The following is a 25,418-nucleotide window of genomic DNA, read 5'->3' as shown; positions in this document are numbered from 1 at the left end:
CAAAGCTTTTTTTTCCCTCTCCCAGATAGTCAATCTCTCTGAAGTTTCCTTCCTCAAAGGATGTGAAAGCAAATCTCTTGAATATTTTTAAGACAGAGATAAGTAGATTCTTGGTGATCAAGAGAGTGAAATGTTATTGCAAGTAGACTGGAAAGTAATTTGAAGTTACAGTCAGACCAGTCATGCACGGAGTTTGTGACTCCATGGGCTCCCCCGACTCTGAACCATTTGGCTCCAGTCATAAAATGGGAGTCATGATTTAGGTCGTTACTCAGAAAATGGCAGTTGGAGAGAAAATTTGAAATCCAAATTAGAAGATAGAAGAAGCAAGAGGTGAAATTCAAGCTCGGTGAAAATATACATCTGATTATCTTGCAAATAGAAGTTTGGAAAATATTACAGAGGATATCTATGGCAGTGTGTGGAGTATGTGCAAGCAGGAAATAATGCAATGTCTGTATATAGCATGGAGAGCACCATTATTCCAATCTAATTATCCAGCTTCAGAAAAGATACAAAAACACATGGTTTTCATCAGGTTATGGTGACGCCATATTGGATTGGCACCAATTCCTAACTCAAACGTAATGTACCCATACAAGATGAATCCTACATTTCTATTTAACTCAATTCTGTTGAGATCACTTGTATTTTGGAACTCTAGTTAGAAAATATTTTCATCTTATCCAGAATATCTGTGCAAGTTCAGACTAGCTGTAAATTTTGATCACGTGTAAACTGAGGAGTAGAAATTCGGCTAAATGGTTGATTTAAAATTTGATAGATTAAAACCAGAATGATAAAACTGAAACCTTAGTTCCACTAAGAGATCTTTTTAAAAAATGCACTAAGAATTACAATATCATAACTTTTGCCCACAATTTTACCCTCCATCCACAGCACCGAATGCACTGTAGAGATGTGGCTGTGAGTCTCTGTAATATGTTCCATTGAAAGTATTGGAATGAAATTTGGAGACAGAGTATTATCCTCTTTACAGATATCTATTGTGTTTAATCACTAATCTTTGAGGCAGTTGTTTCTATAGTACAAATTAGGCCACATTATGGAAAAAGGCAGACAAGGAAAAATTGTAAAGAGAGGCAGATTGAAAATGACAGAGAGTGACACAAATTTCCAAAGACAAATACGAATGAAGGGAGATCAAGAAGCGCTGGCAAGAAGCAGATGGGGGGTCATCTGCCATCTGCTGGTTAGATGCTATAGAAAACCAGTGAGAAGTGCATCTTCACCAACACAGCAGGCTACATGCCAGTAAATGAATCTTGTTCCAAGAATTGTCATTAATACCAATCCGTTTACATTTTCTACGATCCTACAATTCTTTTTCGGCATAAAACCAATATCGTTTTGGAAGTTACTATTAACGCAATGTACGCCAAACTAGCAAGTTTAAGTCGCAGGAAATCAGAATTGAATTTGTTGAAAAGCAAGATCTGTCAAAATCTTTTTCAATCTATCTCTTGATGAAATGCCTAAAAAGGGTAAAATGGCATGCAAATGTTAATCAACACTGATTCAATGAATCACTTGCAAATTAATGTGAAGGTCATTGATTTTTTCATTAAGGTATTTGCTTATAATTTCTGTAAAAGTATAATTCTACAGTGCAAATATTGACAAATCATCTTATTCGAATGTATTTTTCAGTGCAAATCATCACCAAAGTCTCAAAACTCTCAGCCAAAAAAAATATTTATTCTGGTTTGATTTAATATTGTTAAATCCTGAACTACAACTGGGTGAGTTGTTTAGTTATGCCATCAGCTAAATGTTGTTATGCCTCCCACTGCAGCTAAATAAAAAAACAAGGAAGCAGCCATTGACTATCACATATCCTCTCAAATAAATCAATAAGTCGAAGCGTTTGAGGCATGGTACAAGTATTAACAAATACATTAGCTTAATTTGGCATTTATAAGGCAAATCTTGCAAGTACGACACTAAGTTCCAAAGATACATGCAAACTTAGCATTGAATAGCTGTCCTTATCCATCAACCTCCAGAAAAATTGGAGTCAATAGAAATATTTCTGAATAAATAAAAAAGCCTGAAAGCTCAGCAAGTTGTTGTAACCCAGGTCTCATGTAGATCAATGTAAATCTTGCACAAAATTTTTGAATCTTTTTATTAAATAGAACTCAGTTTTTAATAATTGTTAAAACACTTAAATAAGAGTTAATCCTCACTAAATCTCTCTGGAAATGTTTGATAAATGATGTTAGTAATTAGCAGAAAGCTAACGAACAATGGAGTCTAATGATGCACCTGTATTATTAGATTTAACCAGTAGAGTGTACAGAACATTTGATTTATGATTTTGAATACCCACAGTTTAATTTACAAAAGGAATATACACAACAGTTCAAAGGTTTCTTGTTAATTTGCTCCCAAAAACCCACTTTACAGAAGGTAAATGGTTTCTATGCATAGTACATCAGGTGAAGAGTTGAGGTATATATACATAGCTGACAGAAACTTTACCTCATTTACTCAGTACCCAATATCCACTACATTAATAAAAATAAATTTGTCATTTAATTCCAAGACTACTATGTGGGCCGATCTGGTTTTAGAACAAATGTTCTTTGTTGCTGTCAGGCAAATGTTATTCATCAAGATTGATTATCTGTTTTCCAGAATTTTGCCTACAAATCTTAACCCATATACAGAGCTGACCCAGTATTTACCATTTTCTGGAAGGGCATCTAGTAAACTCAACAATCCTGATGTAAATTAACAGTCCATAAAATTACTTTGGATGAATGCCAGCAATGCATAACAAAATTACCATACATGAAGGTCAGTCAATGGTGCATTAAGACACACCATCAGTGATCCCAGGTTCATGGTTGCCCAGGATTTAATCCCAATAATAATTCAATCCAGCATTACCCACAAAATAAAGCAATCATCACACCAGGGTTTAAAAATATGTGCAATACCCCTGGTCTGAATAAGTTCTCTTCAGAGAGCATCAGCTGTCCAGCTGAAGAGATTTCATAATAAAAGTTTGTCTGTGAAGAAAACAGATTGTAAACTTGCGATCTGAAAATCTTAAGATTATGCCCAATACTAGGACAGAGTCATTAGCTAAGACTAACATATTAAACTAAAATTTATTAAAGTGGCCATCTCACATAAAGCCCATTTTTACTACAGGTGCAGATTTTTTAAAATCCTCACAAACTTGTTGAAGTGTGAGTTGAGAACTTCTTAGAGAGTCCCTCAGGAACAATGATGGCCAGTTTTGACCACTGTAAGTGATCTATGCATCAGTGGTTTTAACCTTGGGTATTTTTCCACACTAGCTACCACAAGACTTGGGAGAATAAGGTCCTTTTCCAATGTCAAAGAGGTGCAAGACAAATGGAGAGCAGGCTCTGCTCCACACAGATAGAAACTTTGACCACGCACTTACAACGACACAGGTGGAACATCTTGTTACACAATTTTCCTCACTCTTCTGCACTCCCTCCCCGATCTGATCCCTCTTCTGAAGTTCTCCCCTCCCTCTGCTTCACCCACCATCCTTCTGCCTCTCTCTTCAGGCCCTTTCCATTCACTCAAGCATTTTGTTCTTAGCCTCATCCTTTCTACCCGTACCCTCCAAGAGTAAAGCAATCCATGAATGTACATTCTTCAAGCCTGTTTTCCACTAGCTGATCAACATTTTTCCACACTGGGTCACAGAGTCATGCCTCCCAAAAACTGCAGTCCAGGTGAGAAAACCCACACCTCTCAAATTAATCTTCAGCCAGATGTCAGTGTGTTTGCTACCTCCAAATGAGATACATTTTTCATTTGTAATGCACACTTTCAGTGTATTTTTGTCAACTCAGAAGAGGAAAAACAATTTCTGAAAGTTGTTGACATTAAGTGCCCTGGTCTAGCCCACGACTTTAACTACCCTCTGAACCAACTCAACTGTAACAAAACTGGGGGGAAAAAATGACATATGCTGGAAATCTGAAATAAAAACAGAAAATGCACTCTGCAGCTCAGGCAGCATTTGTGGAAAGTGACCCAGTTAATAGTTTCATTCCAAGAGACTTTATCAAAACCTACCACAAAGGGCCCTGGGCATGAACTGTTTCTTGTTCCATCAATGGTGCCTGACCTGTTGAGTGTTTCCACAACTTTCTAATTTTATTTTGGCTCAATTACATTTCTTTTGAAAGCATTCTGCTCCATAATTGGTTGAAGCCTACAATCTACACAAAGTTTGTGGTAAACATATTTGAAAAGGCGCAACATCGTGCTTTTAGATGTGCCCTCATTAACCAGACTGGACATGGAAACTTGCTATTTTTTTCTCTCAGAAAAATTGTGTTCAATGTCAATCATCAAAAAACAGATACAATGAAGACAAAAAAAACAAAACAAAACAGAGAAGTAACAGAAGAAAGTAAGGATACAGCAGCAAAAACCAAAAAAAACAAAGTAGTGATTTTATTTATTTCAGGAACATTCCACTCAAGAATTCAGAACATCAAGGTTATGTGATTCCTGGTCAAGGAGTTCAGATAAATATTAAATCCCAGGGAAACTCAACGTGACTGCATACAAATGTTGGATCAGTTTTATTTAAACATAATAGTTTGTGGTAGCATGAGCTGCTATATTAAATGCACCATTTAATATTTTTACATATTTATTTCCAATTGCATGTCGTGTCTTGTTTGATGACTCAGGAAAAGGGCTGTCTTCAAAGGTGACACCCATGATCTCAGGAATTATCAATTCATTTCTGATTTCAAATGTAATATAACTTTCTGAATTTCAACAATTTTAAAGATCATCACGTATGAAATACTTTTCCTTGGGAAAATACTTGAAAATGTTTCTTTATACTTGGCCCAATTCAAGCCGTATTCAAAATAATGCATCCAATTTTGCATCGACAAGATACACAGGATAAAATAATCCTCAAAGTATGCATAATGAAATTTGCAGAAGTAGTCTTTCAACTTGGGAAAGCAAAGAGCTTAGGAGACAGGATTTGTTCAAGCCAATGGAAATAAATGAAGAGTTTCTTGAGAAAAAACTATGAGAAAAGATAGCCCAAGAATTTAAAGCATCAGGTCTCTCGACTGTCATCAACAGATTAAAGTCTAAAAACTTGCTTTAGTTCATATAAACACACACATTAACTTTCCTGTGAAGAAGTGTGATATGTCTTTGAGAAAGTGCAGAAGCAGGAGCAGGTATTCAACCTTTTGAATCTGCTTCCCATTTATCAAAATCATGGCTGATCTTCTATCCAAGTGCCATAATCCATCAGTATTCCCAATATCCCGAGATTCCAATAGGGGAGGGGGACTATGGGGAGAGAAAGGAATAAAATTCTCTTTACCTATTGGTCTTCCACTTCAATCTGTAGCAATATTCACCTTGGACCAATTTGCACTGTTTTGTAAGCTGATTCTGAGTTCAATGTTTCAATTTGTTTTTAGCCATTAATTAGGTTATATTTGATGATTCCTTTGAAATGCAGATGACAGGCTAATAATACAAGCTGCCAGCACAGTGTAGAAACATAGTATGACATGTTGAAGAATGATTCTTCTTGCCTAGTTAATTGATTATTATGATTTAGGTAAAACACAGTCTTTTTCTTTCCTTTCATTAGGAAAGCCTATTTTTGTACCTTTCCTCCCATCATTACCCACCTACCCATCTCATGCACTCAACCACTCCTCACCCCCCACCCCCCCACTCTTCCCGCCATCCCACCAACACTCTTCACCTCAAGCACATCACAGATGCATTCCATACCAGCTCAATATTAGCACCATTCAGGAATCATCAATGCCTCACATTTACTCTTAGAGATAACAGGGTAGATCTCGATTTTGTATAAAATGTGTGAATGTAATTCTGTGGATTGTTTTCAACCCGAATTTATCTTTCCTTAGGCAGATCTCGATTTTATGTAAAATGTGTGAATGTAATTCTGTGGATTGTTTTCAACCCGAATTTATCTTTCCTTAGGCAGATCTCGATTTTATGTAAAATGTGTGAATGTAATTCTGTGGATTGTTTTCAACCCAAATTTATCTTTCCTTAGGCAGATCTCAATTTTATGTAAAATGTGTGAATGTAATTCTGTGGATTGTTTTCAACCCGAATTTATCTTCCCTTAGGCAGATCTCAATTTTATGTAAAATGTGTGAATGTAATTCTGTGGATTGTTTTCAACCCGAATTTATCTTCCCTTAGGCAAATCTCAATTTTGTGTAAAATGTGTGAATGTAATTTTGTGGATTGTTTTCAACCCGAATTTATCTTCCCTTAGGCAGATCTCAGTTTTATGTAAAATGTGTGAATGTAATTCTGTGGATTGTTTTCAACCCGAATTTATCTTCCCTTAGGCAGATCTCAATTTTATGTAAAATGTGTGAATGTAATTCTGTGGATTGTTTTCAACCCGAATTTATCTTCCCTTAGGCAGATTTCGATTTTGTGTAAAATGTGTGAATGTAATTCTGTGGATTGTTTTCAACCCGAATTTATCTTTCCTTAGGCAGATCTCGATTTTGTGTAAAATGTGTGAATGTAATTCTGTGGATTGTTTTCAACCCGAATTTATCTTCCCTTAGGCAGATCTCGATTTTGTGTAAAATGTGTGAATGTAATTCTGTGGATTGTTTTCAACCCGAATTTATCTTCCCTTAGGCAGATCTCAATTTTATGTAAAATGTGTGAATGTAATTCTGTGGATTGTTTTCAACCCGAATTTATCTTCCCTTAGGCAGATCTCAATTTTGTGTAAAATGTGTGAATGTAATTCTGTGGATTTTTTTCAACCCGAATTTATCTTCCCTTAGGCAGATCTCAGTTTTATGTAAAATGTGTGAATGTAATTCTGTGGATTGTTTTCAACCCGAATTTATCTTCCCTTAGGCAGATCTCAATTTTATGTAAAATGTGTGAATGTAATTCTGTGGATTGTTTTCAACCCGAATTTATCTTCCCTTAGGCAGATTTCGATTTTGTGTAAAATGTGTGAATGTAATTCTGTGGATTGTTTTCAACCCGAATTTATCTTTCCTTAGGCAGATCTCGATTTTGTGTAAAATGTGTGAATGTAATTCTGTGGATTGTTTTCAACCCGAATTTATCTTCCCTTAGGCAGATCTCGATTTTGTGTAAAATGTGTGAATGTAATTCTGTGGATTGTTTTCAACCCGAATTTATCTTCCCTTAGGCAGATCTCAATTTTATGTAAAATGTGTGAATGTAATTCTGTGGATTGTTTTCAACCCGAATTTATCTTCCCTTAGGCAGATCTCAATTTTGTGTAAAATGTGTGAATGTAATTCTGTGGATTTTTTTCAACCCGAATTTATCTTCCCTTAGGCAGATCTCAGTTTTATGTAAAATGTGTGAATGTAATTCTGTGGATTGTTTTCAACCCGAATTTATCTTCCCTTAGGCAGATCTCAATTTTATGTAAAATGTGTGAATGTAATTCTGTGGATTGTTTTCAACCCGAATTTATCTTCCCTTAGGCAGATTTCGATTTTGTGTAAAATGTGTGAATGTAATTCTGTGGATTGTTTTCAACCCGAATTTATCTTTCCTTAGGCAGATCTCGATTTTGTGTAAAATGTGTGAATGTAATTCTGTGGATTGTTTTCAACCCGAATTTATCTTCCCTTAGACTTCCACTGAGAAATGGAGAAAGATGCAAAATTGGCTACCACCTCACAAATGTTATAATCTCCTCGAGTGCTTGGCACCCAAAGAGGTAAATCATTGTCTGTGTGACTCTATGCATCTTTTCAGCAACTTCAATATTACAATTAGAAGATATTAGAAGAAAACTGCATCAATAATATTTCAGAAAGTTTCACCCAGAGGTGTTGGGCCTCAGGGAGCATTCTTGTACAATCTAAAGACCGTCATGCAAATTTGTGACAAATTATTTTTCTGACAATTAAATTATAGTTCAGAATGTTCTGATTACACAGCTCAAACAGCATTTCTACTGCAAATGAGCAAACCCAATCAGCATGAAAAGTGTCTACTTATTTTCTGTTTCTTGTGTTCCCGACTCACTCTTTTAATCACAAGCAAACATCCACACACACACAAAATAACTATTTAAAATAATTAGATTACACAAGTTAATTAAGTTTGCCATACCTACTCTCACTAAAATGTTGTATAAAACCATGCGATAATAAAGGACATAAATTATGTTTTAAATCACACACCTTGTTTACAAACAGTGAAAAAGTTCATCAACCATTTCTTTAGGTAAGGGCAAAAGTTTTTAAAAATTATTTTTTTAGATATTTGTATAGTGATATTTTTAATAACAGTGATTAAATATTTTTTAATGAAATTGTATAAAATAAAACCTCATTTGGGTAATTTCAGACCCCATCACAGAAACATCTAAACTTTAAAAGGGGCACAGATTGACCCTTTCATATTACAAAGACATCACTGGGACCAACCAAGAATGAAAAACAGCAGAGAAATGATCGTTTTCCTTCAAACCTCAGGAATGAAGCACAAGAGTCTGCAGACGCTGTGATTGTAGCAAAATCACAGAAATGCTGGAGGAACTCAGCAGATCTGGCAGCGTCCATAGGAGGTAAAGGTACATCTTCAAGGTACAGGTATACTCCACTTTACGAAAGTAGAGCATTCCTATGAAACCTTTTGTAAGCCCTAATGGTGTAAAGTGAAGACTCATTCTCTACTATTGAAGGTTATTTTTGTAAAAGCGAAAACCCCTTCAAAATCTTTCATGAAAGCAAACACAGATTTCTTCGTAAAAGTGAATTTTCGGAAAGCGAGTATTTATAAAACAGGGTATACCTGTACTTGCTTTAGATGCAGTGTAACAAAGATTCACCCATTTGATTCCAAGCATGAAGGAGTTGTCAACATGATGAAGATATGAGCAGAATGGAGAATAATCATTGAAGTTTGGAAGAATTATGCAATTGAAATACACAAGATTTGAAGGGGACTTGCCAGGGAAATTGCTGTCAGGATGTTTTCCATGGAGGGAGACTCTCGAAAGAAGACATTTCAGGAGAAACAATCATTTTAGACTGAAATAAACAGAAATGTCTTTTCCAAGAGGGTTGTGAATCTTTGGTAGAAATGGATCTTTGAATGAAGTTTTTGGACTGCAGGCGAAATCAAGGGACATGAATATGAGATAAGAAAATGGAGTCATAATCTTGCTCTTGTTTTTGATATTCATTGCAAACAGCTGTTCAGCACCTCAAGCCGACTCAGCCTTTTCAGCAAATCATAACAGAACTTCTCTTCGATCCCAAAAAAATGGGGGATTATGGACGTGAGGAGGGAAGGGTTAGGTTGATCACAGAGTAGGCTAATATAGATAGGCACAACATTGTGGGCCAAAGGGCCTGTACTGTGCTGTACAGTTGTGCATTCAGCTCCAGCTCTGCAACATCTGCATATTCTTGGTTCTCTTCGTATACAAAAAAAATCAAGCTCTTTCTGGAACATTCTTAGTATCTGAAAATCCTTAATTATTAGGGCAGAGAGTTCTAAAGGTTCATAATCCTTTGAGCAAAGAAATCCCATCTCTGTCTTTAAGTGACCCTTTATTCAGAATCAATAATTCCATCCAGATTCTTCTTCGCTGCAAAGTTACAGGTAAATCCTGACATTGCACAATACTGAATCGGACCAATTTCTCCTTGTTCTGTTCAATGTTATCCAGGAAACAGTGCTGAATGAATTTTTCTTCCCAACGTTACTTTATGTCAGTGGTTTCAAACTTTTTCTTTCCACTCACATACCACCTTAAGTAATCCCTAAGCTGTCAGTGCTCTGTGATTAGTAAGGGATTGCTTAAGGTGATGTGAATAAGGAGAAAAGGTTGAGAATCACTGCTCTAGACCCAATTGTTACTGAAATATTTTGTTTGAGAAAAATTGTCATTGGCCCATTTCCTTTGGAGTTATGAAATAGTGCACATAACGAGTCAATTAGGTACAATTAAAACAGTGGTTTTCAAACTTTCTCTTTTTACTCACATACTACCTTCAGCAATCCCTTACCAACCACAGAGCACCTATGGCAGAGGGATTGCTTAGGTGGTATGTGAGTGGAAAGAAAGTTTGAAAAGCACTGCTGTATGTTGATACAAAAATTATATTTCCCTTAATTATTCTACTACCCTTGTTGAACATTTTTTTTTAATTTTCTGATGTTGTTCATCCTGAAATGACAACTATACTTGTATTCCTACCATCTTGCTGATCGCAAGTTAGAGCATCAAAATAGACTGACTTCAAATACAAATAAACTTAAAATGAAAGACAAGTTGCAAGAAATTTTTCACATGAAATCAAATATGCTACGTAGCATGTTAGGGCTGCATTCCTGCCTAGCTTCCAAGAGACTGATAACCCACTCTGAGACCATTGACAGTTAGAGCTCTCCAGAAAAATTTATAATATTGCAGCTCATCTTACAGCTATACTTAATAAATCATTCTTGATGGCTTCCAGTGGCAGATTAACCATTAGGCTGACTATGCTGAAGTCTAGGGACCCGGAGAGTAAGGGGACCCAAGCCCCTAGGCTTCAGCACCTACCCAATTAAGGGTAGGAGCCTGCCGCCTGGTTATTTACTTACTGCGTCTGCATGGGAGAAGCCAGCGGTAGTGTGGTCGTGGCCAGAGTCGGCGTCACGCTGTTGCAGGGGTGATGTGCGCGCAGCAGTTTCTTGGAACGTTTTTTTTTGCCATATCTGACGTGTCCCGTGTGTGCAAAAATTGCAAATAGATGATCGTCCACCTTCCCACCAATCTATTAGATTTTTAACATCCAATTGGTTGGACTCTGTTCGAATTGGATGTTAAAAACCTAATAGTTTGGTTCGGAGGTGGAGGAATTGAGGATGATTGTTGGGGGGGGGGGGGGCGCGCAGATTGCAAAGCAGCTCACCTCACCCCAGAGAGTGCCCAGAGGCAAACACAAGTAATTAGTGGCACTCTGCTGGGTGCCGCTCACCTCACTGAGGTCACTGGGAGGTGGCCTCCCAGTGGCGCTGTGCCCACAATAAGAGTGCCACTAATTACTTAACTAACTGGCTGCCTCAATTCAGGCTCTAGGTGCTCTGGGCGAACTGCTTTAAAAATTCCACCCCCACTGGCAGTCCGGAACCCACTACCAATCCTCCACCTTCCTCAGTTCCTCCCACCACCAAACATATAATTCGGTCTGAGAGATGTTTAAAATCTAATAGTTTAGTGGTTGGGAAGGTGGAGGGCTGGAGGGAATCCTGATAAGCATGGCACGTCTCAGGCCAGCAGCTAAGGCACCGAACTACCAATGCCACTTCTGGGATAGGTTAAATAGGTAAGCAGCGTGAATAAGAAAACTACGTTGGAAGGTGCTCCACTGTTGGCTTCTGGACAAGCAGGTGGAGGCAGGATCTTTCTCTGTCAGATGTTCTTAGATCAGTGATTCTCATCCTTTATTTTTCTACTCATGTCCACTTTAAATAATTCCTTTACGAACCACAGAGCATCTATTCTATGGCATAGGATGTCACAGGTGCTGTGATTAGTAAGGGAATATTTAAGGTGGTATGCAAGTTGAAAAATGTTGAGAACCACTGAGTTAGATAAACTCTAAACTGTTGAAATACAGTGAAGAATGTAGTCTTCAGGCAGAACGAATACGGTGGCCCGAAGGATATTCGTCATGCCGCGGTTTGCGTTGAGGATTCTCTGTACTTCTAATGCAGGCGGGGAGTGGGGGGGTGAGGGAGTGCTGTCCAAGGTCATGTTCTTGGCTTGTCATGGTGACAGACAGGAAGGGATGGGGAGCACAGGCAGTCCAGCTGCCTGGGAAAAGCTGGAGAGGCCTCGTGGCTCAGGCAGCGTCCACGGAGAACAGTGGCATTAATGAGAGAGTGAGGGTGAGGGGAGGAGAGCAAGGAACGTACATTTAGAATTAATTCACCCATTCTCTCCAAAATGAACAGCAAAATCACAATACTAACCCGAAAGAGTGGTAATGCATAGAACAGCTTTAAAGATTGTAATTAAGATGACCCACATCCACACAAAATCATCTTATGATGGCATAAGCTTCAATTTAAATAGGTGAACCTCCCATTCAAAACACACAAGTGTTGGAACTACAACCAATTAAAAGGCACTCCCCCTCCCCCTTCCTACTTTCTTCCAAAATTAAATTTACCACCACAACGCACCGATTTATCCTCAAGTTTACTGTGTCTGGAAAAATCCCACTAAACCAGCCAACAAGTTGTGGCACGCGCAAGTGAGTGTGAGAGAAAGAGGGTTGGAAGGAAATGATTTGGGGAATGGATGCTGACCCTGGGGGTGGGGGGGGGGGGGGTGGGGGCCTTTCTAAAACTCAGCCTAGGGGCCAGGGTGGGAGCTTATCTGCCACTAATGGCTTTGAAAATATTTTTTTAATACTTGAAAATTATATTTTTCAAACCAGGGCAAGGTAATTCTCTAGACTCTGTTTCTCAGCCTGTATATCCCAGGCTACATTTTATCTAGTCAGAATGGCTAACATTAATTACAGTCTTAATCAGGATTAGTTTCCATACATCATCAGTCACAAAAAACTACACGCAACGCTATGTTCCCTTTGGATTAATCATGGACAAATGAGTTTTCAAGGTGGCACTGGAGGGCAGGAAGAAACAGTAGAGAGGAATATTGATGGTATTTTGAGTTGGGGATGTTATCAGATCATCCTGTTCTTTGAGCTTGCTACCCGCTTCTCACTCTAAAAATGGGAAATGGTCAGAATTGGGGTCTTAATGAACTGAGAAGGCAACTGATGCTGTTTGTCACCTATCACACAGTATCTCTATCTGAGCTATTCTCTTCCTTTAAATTCAAAGAGTAAGGGTCTCCAGAGCCAAACTACACAGCTGCTCTCTGCCAGGGTTTAATGCAATCACTTGGAAACTGCAAGGACCATTAGGGTTAAGAAAAATTAAACCTCTCACCATTCCATTAAAATAATGTACTCATATAAAATAAAGGCACAAATCTCAGGTTAAGAAAAATTGAAAAGAACAATTATTCTCTCTTCATGAGGATTGTTACAACAGATTCCTCTTTCTCACCAGCTTATTTTCCTACCAATGTCACTGCACGGTCCCATCCTTAAAGCACCACTTTTGACTGCCTGACACATGCTTGTGGCTCTGACCCTTCGTTAATCAGAGTCAAAATGTCAATGGCAGCTGGGAAAGGTACGTTGCCTGCCTCCGCTTCCACACTTACTTTAGGACTGCCAGCTTTGCTTTTGCCCAGCTTGCTCTTGCTGCGCCGAGACTGCTCATGATCAAACTCCAGGTCCTCGAGGCGCTGTGTAAGGGCCAGCTTCTGCTGGATCGCCATACGCAGCAGGGAGTTCAGTGTCTTCTTCTCATCCTCGGCGGCGGCCAGCTGCCGCTGCATGTCGTCCAGTTGTGTCACGTATTCATCACATCTAGGGGTTGAGAACACAAAGGAGTCAGACACTAACCCACTTTTTGAAGCCATTTCTTGATCTTTTGAAACCTGATTTATTTTAGAGCAGGCTTTATGGGTCACATCAATATTCATTAAGATCCACTGTGTTGTATTCTGGAGTTAATTACTGACTGGGGCAACTGACTGACAACTGTTTCTTCCACTTCACCATTAACTGTTCAAATATTTGCATTCTTAAGAGGCGGTGAAGCACAAACCTTCTGATAGGCTGAGTGAGGAACCATAGGCTTTAATTACACATTAGATTTCAGCTGGGCCCAACTCCATGAGCTCGAATGAATGGAAGAGGGCAGGGAGGTCGACCTTTATGGCCAGGTCACAGGGGATCGAGTCATCAATGGGCGGGCCAGCCACTTATACACAGGACAGCGCAGAACAGTATATACATATCACCTCACCTTCCAAGTCATGGAATAGATATCAGTCTGGAATGTAAACCAACCTCTAGTCTATTCACAGTAAGATTCATTCTATTTACACATATAGACCCATTAGCTACATGTTCACTCACACAAATTATTTTTTTTTAATTGTAATGGACTTGGACACACAATTCAGTTCAGACTTGACAAATCATGGATCTTGTGCATCTCATTAAAGAGTGAAAAAAAGATGTGGAATCTTTTATGACAATTTGCCATGTTGGCATCATGCAAAAATGATACTGTAGCGAGATTTATGTGTGGCTGCTAAAACAAACTGGAGTGGAGACTTATTTGCACCTCCTCACTCCTCATTTCCATCGATTCTGTGACAATCTCCTGAGTAAATACAGATGCAAAAAAAAAAGAATTTAAGATCTCCCCCCATCTCCTTTGCAACAAGATCACCTTCGAATTGGAGGATCAACCTGATTTTCCGTCTGGGCATCCTCCAGCCAGTTGGCATTAACATGAACTTTTCTAGTTTCTGCTAACCTGCTCTCCTCTCTCCCCCTTCCACTTTCAAATTCTCCTCCCTCCTTTCCCCTTCTCTTCACCATGCCATCCCTCCTCCCCTTGATCACAGCTGTTCCTCCATTCTCCGCACTGGCGACCTCCCCTCCCCCCCCCCCACTCTTTTCTTCGGACGTTTGCTGACATTTTTCCATACCTCGATGAAGGGGTCAAGCCTGAAACGCCAGTTATCTATTTTTACCGTTGCTATGTAAAGGCCACTGCTTGGTCCTGCTGAGTTTCCCCAGCTTTGTGTGTTTGCTTTGTACCAGATAGTGTTCATTTTCCTGAGTGTTGTTGGTGTTGCCTTGCCCAGGTATCAAAGCATTCTATCAAACGCAGGACCTTGCAGGCAGTGAAAAGATTCGATTTCACGAGGAGACCCAATTACCTAAAATGTCCTCATCTATTCCAGTACTTCACCATTCTTTGGGTGCAAGTTGAAACAGGATTTGTTGAGAGGATAGTCTGGGTGTTCACTGTGATACCTGTTATGTTTCCGTGTCTATGCTTTCCAGCTAATAGTTCACTAGACAGTGACCAGGTCTAGTGGTTGTCCTGTATTCCCTTTTAGCCAAATGCATGCACGACAATTTGTCTCCTTGCATGTGATTAACTGATTCAGCATTAACCGACATCAAACTTGGGCTTAATCAAGTTGATAGGCCACATAACTCCTCATTCTTTATGGCTATATTATATGCCAATCAATTGGAGGAATATTCAATGAGCATTTAGTGACTGATAATGCCTTTCAAAAGTATCATCAATATAATCTAACAAACCACAAGGCATAGGGATGCCTTGGAACAAATCCACTTCAGCTGGAATACAAACTGTGGAGATTTGACAAAGTTACTCCACTTGCTGATAGATATTGATTAATTTATGATAAATAATAGATAGGCATCCAAGGACAAAGTCATGGTTACATGAAGTTTCTTTCTCCATCTAAAGGACAGCATTAGGTGGCAGGGCAGATGTACTGAGAGCAAGAAAGGATTTTTAAAAATTTCCAGCAGGAGATGCTGAAGTTAAATGGGTCTGAGTTCCCTGGAGGTACTGAGAATTGTCTTAACATTGAGGAGTTTGAAAGTCAATGAGAAATTACTGGCAATTTAAAAAAAAAGGAAATGCTTTGAAAATATAACTACAAATATGGAGCTTTATATAAACTTACTCGGCCATGGCATTTCATCTCCTTCACCTTCTGCCAACTTTGGCTGTATATAAATGGAAGCCATTGTTGTTGTTAATGAATTTAAAATCTAATATTTCCCAGCAATCAGTCAAGATCCCAGAGGTTTTCAATGCAACTCAGTTGCGCTATTTTTGCTAATTGTACTTTTTCTTTACAAGAGCCCCTGCTTCTGCATCCTCCTCCACATACGGGCACAAAAAAAATCTTCTTTGGACTTTTCAGAATCAAGAGAATTTAGTGCGGGAAGGTGATGCTGAGGTAAAAGGTCAGCCCTGACCTTATTGAATGGCAATCCAGGTATTAGTCAACATCTACTTTTATTTGCTCCTTGGCCATCATGAGCTTTTCCCTAACGGCGGTGGAAGTTCTACTGTTCTAAAGTCTGAAATGGTACAATTGAAAGTTGGACCATACACAGTGATAAAGAGAAGGAATAGGAGCACACAGAACATAGAAAAGTAACGACCAAGCAAGTATTAATAGATCACAAAAATTAATTGAGGGAGATGAAGAGATTGGTTGCAGAAAGTGAAAGAGCTTTCATTTTGACCAGCTGGATTGTGGAAGAGGTGCTACTCGGCTCTCCGTGGGCAAGGCAATGAATGCCAAGAATTGTTTGTTGGTGTATATTAAAAAAAAAACAGACCAAGTAACATTCCTAGCTGAATCAGAGAGAGTGTTTGGGAGTTCATGAGCCAGAGAAGATCAGTAATAACTGCCGACCTCCAGTCCTTGTTCTCTCTCAATTCCAGCTCCCGCGAAACAGATGTTCCCACCTGACCAGAGCCACTCACATTTCCATCCCATGCTTGATCAAGTTTACTAATTTTCTATGGATCAACTGCTTCAATTTCATATTTTCATTCAATGTGTTTGCGCACACCATTTCTTTGGCATTATACAAAGATATAACTCTCTGTGCCTTATTTTTCAGTGGCGCTGTTGTCTTATAAAATATTCTCCTGCCTGTTGCGTACTGGTTAATTTTCAGCTTTGCCTTGTTACAAAAGAATGGCTATTTCACTGGGTCTCATCTGCACTTTCTTAAAAAAGGTATACACCTCAGGAGTCTTTTGCCATTCATTCTCATCTCCTTTTCGATGTCTAACCCCAACATTTCCTTACATTTCTTTCTTCCTCATTTAAATGCATCTATCCTGGTCACCTCAACCTCTCCCATGTGATGGTAAATTCCAAATTTACATTACATCTATTAAATTTTTTAGACATAGAGCACAGTAACTGGCTAATTGGGTGCCAGTGCTGCCCAATTTACACCACATTAACCTACACCCCAGTACGTTTTAAATGGTGGGAGGAAACTGGGGCTCCTGGAGAAAACCCATTTTTCTTTTTTTCTTCTTCTTTGGCTTGGCTTCGCGGACGAAGATTTATGGAGGGTTAATGTCCACGTCAGGTTCGTTTGTGGCTGACAAGTCCGATGCGGGTTAATGTCCACGTCAGGCTCGTTTGTGGCTGACAAGTCTGATGCGGGACAGGTAGACATGGTTGCAGACCCTAACCCATTTAAACACAGGGTGAATGTACAAACTCCTTACAAACAGTGTGAAATTTGAACCTCGATCCTGTCCCTCACCATTATGCTTGATGGCTAACATACTTCATTTTTAAATTCTCACTCATATTTTCAAATTCTTGTAAACTACCTCTGTTAATTCCTCTAAATTATCAGTGTTCATCTGGTTTGGCCTCCTTCACATCCCAAACTTTAATCATTGAGAGGTAGAACACTGAAACAGACTCCATGGCACACCAAGTTCACAACCATCACCCATATACATTAACCCCACGTTAATTCCTTTTTGTATTCTCCTCATATTCCCAGCAACTACCCCCTGATTCTTCCCCACATTTACAAATTAGGGACAATTTACAAGGGTCAAATAACCTATCAATCTGCGTGTCCGGGATGTAGGAGGAAACTAGAGCAGTCACAGGGAGAATGGGAAAACTCCAAACAGACAGGACCCAGGATCAAACCCTGGGTCATTTCCATGGAAATCCAACTGGTGGGCCTGAACTGTTAACCTGGGACAAATCCAGCAAGCCTATTGCTGGAAGAAAAGTCATGGACAGAAATTCAGATCCACTCTGAACTGAGTGGAGTTAAATGTGTTCTTGTAATTGATTCTTAAAGCTTTAAAACCAATTAATCAATTTATAAAATATCAAGTTGTTTGGTATTTTTGAATGTTCCTGGGTGGCACAATGGATGATGTGACTGCCTTGCCAATTCAGAGATCCAGGTTCATTCCTGGTACTGAATGGAGTTGGTGCTTTTGCACATTCTTTCTGTGACCATTTCCTACCTTTAGTGCTCCAGTTTCCTTCCATATGTCAAAGTCGTCCCAGTTGGTAGGATAATGAGCCACTGTAAGTTGCCCGATGTAGATGGGCAGCAGGACAGTGCTGGGGTTGGGGCTGCAAAATGGAAAATGGAGCAAATGCAAGATCAGTGCAAATGAATTCTTGATAGTCACCCTGGATATGGTGGGCTGAAGAGCTTGTATGCCTGCCAAACATTTTTCTATTTCAGTTACAGTCTCGGTAGCTGATGAAGTGTTTTGGGAGGTTTGTTGTTTTTGAGGGAGGAGGAGGGTCCTTGACTGATTCTTTTGAGCAGAGCCTGATGTTTCTCATGAACTGGGCCTTGCTGACCAGCTGGATGGGCTTTTCCAACATCGGACAGCACCTGCAGGGTTCAAGGACATGCAACTGGTGAGCAGGGTCAATTCAGTGCTCATTGTAAAATCTAAGCCATTAGTTTCCCCTTCTGTTATTTCTTAGGTTAGTCAGCGTGACCTTTTCCTTTGAAATTCTTCCTATCACTTGTCAGATTTTCATTTACTCCCTGTTTGGAGATACTATCATTTTCCTTACTACTGATCAACTAATTGACATAATTTCTTGAATCCTTTTTCCACCATCTTTATCACTGCAGATACCCCGGTAAGATTAGTATCATGTCTGATCTGCACATCTGCTCAAGCTGGCAGTTGCTCAATGTGAGAATGGCACTGTAATAATTTAGTACTGTTGGTTTATCTTTCCCCTGGAGTCAGGAACGGAGGTCATTCACCTACCAACTGAGAAATTAAGGATCCAAAGTTGCAACCAATCACTTGATATCAAAATATGTTTAATCCATTTGATCCAAGCCCACTGACAAAAGCTCATTTTACTCAGTGCTCGGGGTAAAACACAGGATTCTGTTGATACCTTGGTTGTGAAAAAACACACAAAGGCTGGAGAAACTCAGCAGGTCAAACAGTGCCTTTATGATAAATATGCATCAACAACATTTCAGGCTTAAGCCCAGTGCTCAATCATTTAATGCATCCACTCTTAACTGCGCTTCCCCCCCCCCCCAAGCTAACATCTCGATTTCACTCCCCCCAACCATTGATTTTCTTATTGATGTACATTCTATTGAAAATATTGTCAATATGAAGGTGCAAAGGGAGGGGGGAGGAGGGGAATTTTTGTCTGTTAGTGCAAGGAACTTTCACTTGTAAACTTACCTCAAATAAAAAGTTAAGTGAGAACTTGAGCTGGGGCTAAATTTCTGCGAAAGCATTCAAGAGTGGTGTTCTGATGCAATCCATCCACCTGCCCTGTCCCTCAGATGTTCTGCCCACCAGCTGTCTTCCCCAAGAATATTGGGAGAGCTATTTTCAAGCTTCAGTGCCTTACGCGAGTCACCTTTTTTATGAGTGAGTGTTTCGCAACCTATCCTTCCATTCACCAACATACCCTATGGTGAACAGCACAGATAATTTACCATATAATCAACATTTTTGAACATAAAATTGCTCAGCACTTTGTTGCTGCTCCATTTCTAATGCGTCTTGCATAAACAGCAGTAAAACCTAGTGGGCGTGATAATTTATATAACATTTTGTTAAAGAAAGGTTTCCAAAACAATCCTTTGATGAAGACCATGTCATTTTAATTTTACACATGCTGGAGAAAAGATTATAAACTCTCCAGTTAGTGCAAAGATCAAAGATTATTTTTAAAATTTGGTTTTTTTTAAAAAATAGAACAACTATATTCATGTGGACAATGGCATAATGTTTTAAAATATCAATTGAAATAAAGCGCATCATCAATTTGTTTTTGCCTTCTCTATTTACCATCAGGCACTTTTGTTTGACCTAGCGAATGAGTGCATCCTTCACTGTGCTATTCTGCCAGACTGCTCATGACACTGTGCTGGGACGTACAATAAATTAGCCATCAATGGTGCATCCTTCTCTTATCCTCAAAGAACAATTCTCTGCTTGGCATTTGGATAATTTCTGATTACTGACACTACGATTTTAAAAAAAGGAGCAAATATATGTCTTTCTACATAGTTGGCATAAACGAGTACCAGGGTGTTACTGAATCAAGCGACATATTTAATAACCAGCATTCATCCAATGGGCTCCTTTACTCTAAAAGAGCTTCTTTTCCTTTTCCTGAATACAATAACTCTTTCTTGAACATAGTTTCTTCAGAACATTGACCCTTTCTTCTTTACCCTTGAAAGCAGACAGTTTGGTTATAGATTGTGGCACCACAGTCCCACCTACTTCAACAACTACACATCCTTTGCTTTGGAGAGTTTTTAAAAATGCCACATTGGATGGTGATCAGGAATGTAAAACATGAAAAGTACTATCCTCCTGATTCCAAACAGACCAAGACAAAATGCAAAAACATTTTGAAAAACAAATGTAAAAACAGCGTCCCGTCCACTATCATTCCCACCTCTCCCCCTCCCCACCCTCTTCTGACCAGCTCATGACAGATGGACTATATCATTAGGGGTATCCAAAAGGTTCTTCCTGAATGGAAATGCTTATTTTTTGGAGAGTGTCTAAAAAAGGAACACATGAGGACTGTTGTATTCTCTTGTGTATTACTAATCTGGCCGACCAAAGAAAGAATATTAATTCTTGGCTATCAGATTTCCCAGTAAGTTATCTTTGCTGTGTAATTTATGCACTTAACATACACTGAGTTTTATCAATTAAACATATACAAAGGCACAAAAGATGTATTCTAGAAGGATGAACTGAAGAAGCTCAGTAAATGGGAGTTAATATTATTATAGTTGCCTAGGGCAGGGACTATAATTTCAATTATCATTATTGCTCATTGAATTTGATATTCAGGATACACCCCAGGCAGACTTGAAATTAATCACAAACTAAACAGATCCACAACCTAAATTATTTGAGAACGGTTAACTCCTACCCTGACAGATATTTGAAAAGAAACAAGCCACCCCAATAGATAATTTTGCTCTGAATGTTGTCAAATATTCTTCAGGATTGACCAAGCCTGTGTAAACTGGAATAAAATAAAAATAGAAGTGTTGGAAATACTCAGCAGGTCAGGCCGCATCTGCAGGAAGAGAAACAGAGTTAACATTCCAGACTTGAAGACCTTTTGTCAAAAATTGGAAACAGAGAAAAGCTCATTAAGATGCAGGGAGCATGAGGGAAGTGGGGAGAGGAAAATAAGCCCAATGATCTGACACCATTTCTCATTGTACAGATGCAGCCTGACCAACTGAGTATCTGCAGCATATTCGGTTTTTGATTTACTTTTACAACATCTGCATTTTAAATGTATTTTCATTTCCCAGCGTAAGAGTCGAATCACCCAATATTTATCAGCAGCACATTTTTCAGTATGTGCTGGAATCCACTCTCCTCCACAAAAAAATAAGTATACACAACTGTCATGAAATTCAACTGTGCACACCTGGTGGCAAACATGGCACGCAAAGACGAGAAGGTCGCTGCATCCTCCTTCAGAGCCTTGAGTTCGTTTCGCAATTTCATCATGGTCTCGGTCACCATGGTTTTCTCATTTTCATATTTACTCTTCAAATTTGCTAGGGCAATCTCTGCTGTCTGCAGGGATTAATTGAAAAGATTAAAATAAATGTTGCCCATTGAGCAAACTCCAATGAGAATTTCTTTTTAAATAAACTTAAATAAAAGTGTTTTTTTAAAAATGTGTGTGGCTAGAAGGGCCTAATGGCCTGTTTCCGTGCTGTAATTGTTATTTGATTATATATATAATAGCATTTTCCATCTCATTTCAGAAACCAGCTTTGAATTGCCACAGGGTCTACTTGTACTGCATGCTTTCAATAGTGGATAATGCTCAGGTGTGAAATATTGTTTAAGGAGACATTTGAAAAACACTGCACATCCAATGCTGTTCTACACCATAAAACATAATGCAGTTAAAAACAGCTACCCCTCTCATGGTGATCATAAGTTGTCATAGGTTTTATGTGCAGTTAATCTGTCAGACTCTATGAAAAGATGATCAGACATTTTCTGTGTTATTCAACTACATAATACACCTCAAAAGTAACCGATAAGTACTCCAGGTGTCATTTGGAGAGAATATAGTGAAATATAAATGTACAGTACACCAATTTCATTATCCTTGGATTTCAAGAAGAATGTAATAGCCAGATTCAATTGCACATTGCTGTTTTTTTTTAAATAACAAAATATTTATTTATCCCCAGAGTGCTTAAAAAAAAACTATCGTCCCAATGCCAAGGAAGAACAGTGATGGGCCTAAATGAATATTGGCCAGTGACTTACGCATCCACCATCATGAAGTGCTTCGAGAAGTTGGTCATGTCTCACAATAACATCAGCTTTGGCCCTTTCTAATTTGCATATCAATGAAACAACACCACACCAGAATCCATCACCTTGCCCCTACATTGAGCCCTGGGACAAAGACACCTATGTCAGATGACTATGTATTGACGGCAGCTCCACTTTCAAGATGATAATTCCAAACAACTCATCTGCAGGTTTGTGACCTTAGTCTCAACACCCCTCCCTGCAATTAGATCTGTGACTTTCTATCCAGAAGGCCACAATCAGTGAGAATTGGTGACAGGGCCTCTTCCATGATCATCCTTGACAGTTGGAGCTGTCCACTTAGTCCCCTACTATTTGTGCTGCATATCCACAACTGTGTGACCAAACACAGCTCCAACTCAATCTCCAAATCCATAGACGACATCACTGCAGCAGCCAGGATCTCCAACAATGACAGAAGAGAGATAGAGGGATGAGGCTGGGTGCCAGAACAACCTCTCCCTCAAACTGCTGGTTCATATACTTCTTGAGAAGGGGCGGAGCTTATTTCCCAGTATGCATTGACAATACTGATTGGAGACTGTAGACAGCTTTAAGTTCCAAGAGGGAAACATCTCCAGTGACTTGCCCTAGCCCACACACATTGACATAATGGCCAAGAAAGCGCACCAGAGCCTCAACTTCAAAATCCCAAGGAAATTTATCATGTTGCCAGTATCTCGTAACAACTTCTACAGGTGCATTATTTAAAGCAATCTATCAAGGAGCATTGCTGCATAATATAGGAACGGTCTGCCCAAGTCCATAAGAAATGGCAGAAATTGAGTAACTCCAAATCTGTAGGGGGTTGTGAACATAGCTCAGGCCATCATATACCCCTTTCTCCCCTCCATCAACTTTATCTATAACTCCTGCTGCATTGGAAAAAGCAGCTAACATATTGAAAGACTCATCTCATCCAAGTCACACTCTCTTCATCCCACCCCGTCATCAGGAAGGAGATTCACGAGTGTGAGATTGAAGGACAGATTTCTTTCCTATTATCAGACTCCTGAATGAACCCACATTTGTAAAATTATACAGTTTATGCTCCATACCAATTGAACTCTATCTATGACTCTGCACTTCTATATAACGTCTTATTTGTTATATATGAAATGTCTATGATCTGCCGTAAAACAAGTTCTGTCATTGCATCTTGGTACACGTGACAATAAAATTGAACTTGAACTTGCAATGTTAATAATGACTCCCTTCACATTGTTTTGCATCACTGTAAAATTTTGACTGAGTATTTCCAGGCACGTCAACCTTGCAATCCTGATGCAATCATCTCTGACTGAGATAATATCACTCTCTGTTCATTACTCCTGCTGCACTGAAGGGGAACCTAAACCCATTATCCCAGTGACAACCTCTGCTGGTCATTTCTGGGACAAGACTTTCCTCCCACAGTGCAGGGCTAGGATTCCAGAATCAAGTGAATTACTTGCGCTCATCCTCTTGGTCTAAGCCACACCCTCTCATGCAGAAACCACACACCGATCCAACCCCATCCCTTGTGTCAGTGGGAAGGTTGGGGGTGGGAGGATGTGAGCCTGTACATCCAGCAGTTTGGATGGAGAATCAGAGACCAGCAGGTAAATGGTTATTGTATGAAGAATAAAGTCTGGGATAGGGGAATGCTTGAATGGTGATGGGGTCAGCAGAAGATTGGGCCTTGCTGACTCCAGCCCATTTTGTCTGTTTGCACTGCAAGGCACTTCAAGAATAATTTAACCCAATTCCGACTAAATCCAGTTAAAAGTGGGTGATAGGTTACCAGAGAAATTTCGAGTTGGGGTTACAATCAGATGAGCTGTTATACTGAGTAATCCTGCTCCAGATGTTTGTATCACCACAACTCCCTGTAATTTAGCAGAGCAATGAACAAGGAGTAAACAGAATGGTAAAGTATTTAATTGGGAAAGGGCAGGAAGGGGGAGTGTAAATTGGGAACAGATGTTCTCATGGAAAAGCTCAGAAGTAATACGGAGGACATTTAGGGACCACCTGCATGGGGTTCTGAATAGGTTTGTCCCACTGAGACTGGGTAAAGATGGTAGTTTAAGAGAACCATGGCTGACAAAAGAAGTGATACAGTGTAGCAGCTGTGTAGTGGGCCAAGCGGGCGCACAGCGCGGTATCACCGGTGTGGCTCACCAGCAAATGCGTGGAGCCACGGGCCGGACTGCTATGCACTTACCTGAATAATGGACTGCACACACGCGGTACTGCGTGCTGACTAATGGCACGCCGGATTGATATGCCTCCCCACCGTGTGTACTTTAAACCTGCCAGCCACTTAGTGACATCACCACCCCCGTCCTATGGAACCCGGGATGGGAGGGATATAAAAGAAATATGGCAAACACAAATAAACGGTCTTTGGTTGACTAACCCTGTGGATGTGTGTTGATTTAGTAGCTCTACCAAAGTAGTCGCTACAATTGGTGACCCCAACTGCAAGATTCAGCTCAAGCTTGAATCTACAGTCATCATGGATGCAATGACAACAGCAGCAGTTAATGGGGTAGGAGTTCACTTGCCTCCTTTTTCGACCCTTACCTTGGGTATGGCTTAATCAGGCTGAAACCCAGTTTCCTCTTCATGGTATATCGGCGGAGGACTCAAAATTTTGGCACGTCATTGGGGTATTTGACTCTGCTAAAGCAGCAAAACTTTGTGAATTTATTCCCCACCCTCTGGTAGACAACCAGTACACCAGGTTCCGACAGTTTCTCCTGAACACACTGGAATTGACCAGGCACGAGCGCAGCATGCGGCTTTTGAAATATGGAGGGGCTAGGTGACAGGAATCCTTCCGATCTGGTGAATGAGATGCTCACGTTAGAAGATGGTCACTCTCATTGCCTGCTTTTTGAGACTCTACTCCTGTCGAAACTCCTGACTCATGTCTCCATACCAATAGCTAACAAGGATTTCCGGCTGACCCCATGACGTGGCCCAGGAGGCTGACAGACTATACCGTACCCCAATGCAAGAGTATGCTCACATACAGCCCATATTCACGGCGG

General features: G+C 39.7%; 1 protein-coding gene across 4 annotated transcripts in view; it reads right to left on the bottom strand.

Moving 5' to 3' along the window:
• bicd1a (bicaudal D homolog 1a) overlaps positions 1-25,418 on the bottom strand; it is a 178,998-nt gene that overhangs the window by 19,475 nt on the left and 134,105 nt on the right. For 3 of the 4 annotated variants that reach the window (XM_069903451.1, XM_069903452.1, XM_069903453.1), the window contains exons 6-7: positions 21,470-21,621; positions 13,304-13,511 (exon numbers count right to left, since the gene is read on the bottom strand). In XM_069903451.1, the coding sequence (XP_069759552.1) occupies positions 13,304-13,511; positions 21,470-21,621 (360 nt within the window). Of the gene's footprint in view, positions 1-13,303; positions 13,512-18,192; positions 18,405-21,469; positions 21,622-25,418 lie in introns of those variants that run through there. The other variant, XR_011346592.1, reaches the window with a different exon arrangement.

This window comes from Narcine bancroftii, chromosome 11 (assembly GCF_036971445.1).
Source record: "Narcine bancroftii isolate sNarBan1 chromosome 11, sNarBan1.hap1, whole genome shotgun sequence".
Classification (NCBI taxonomy): Eukaryota; Metazoa; Chordata; class Chondrichthyes; order Torpediniformes; family Narcinidae; genus Narcine; species Narcine bancroftii.
This window is presented reverse-complemented; position numbering and strand designations above follow the sequence as displayed.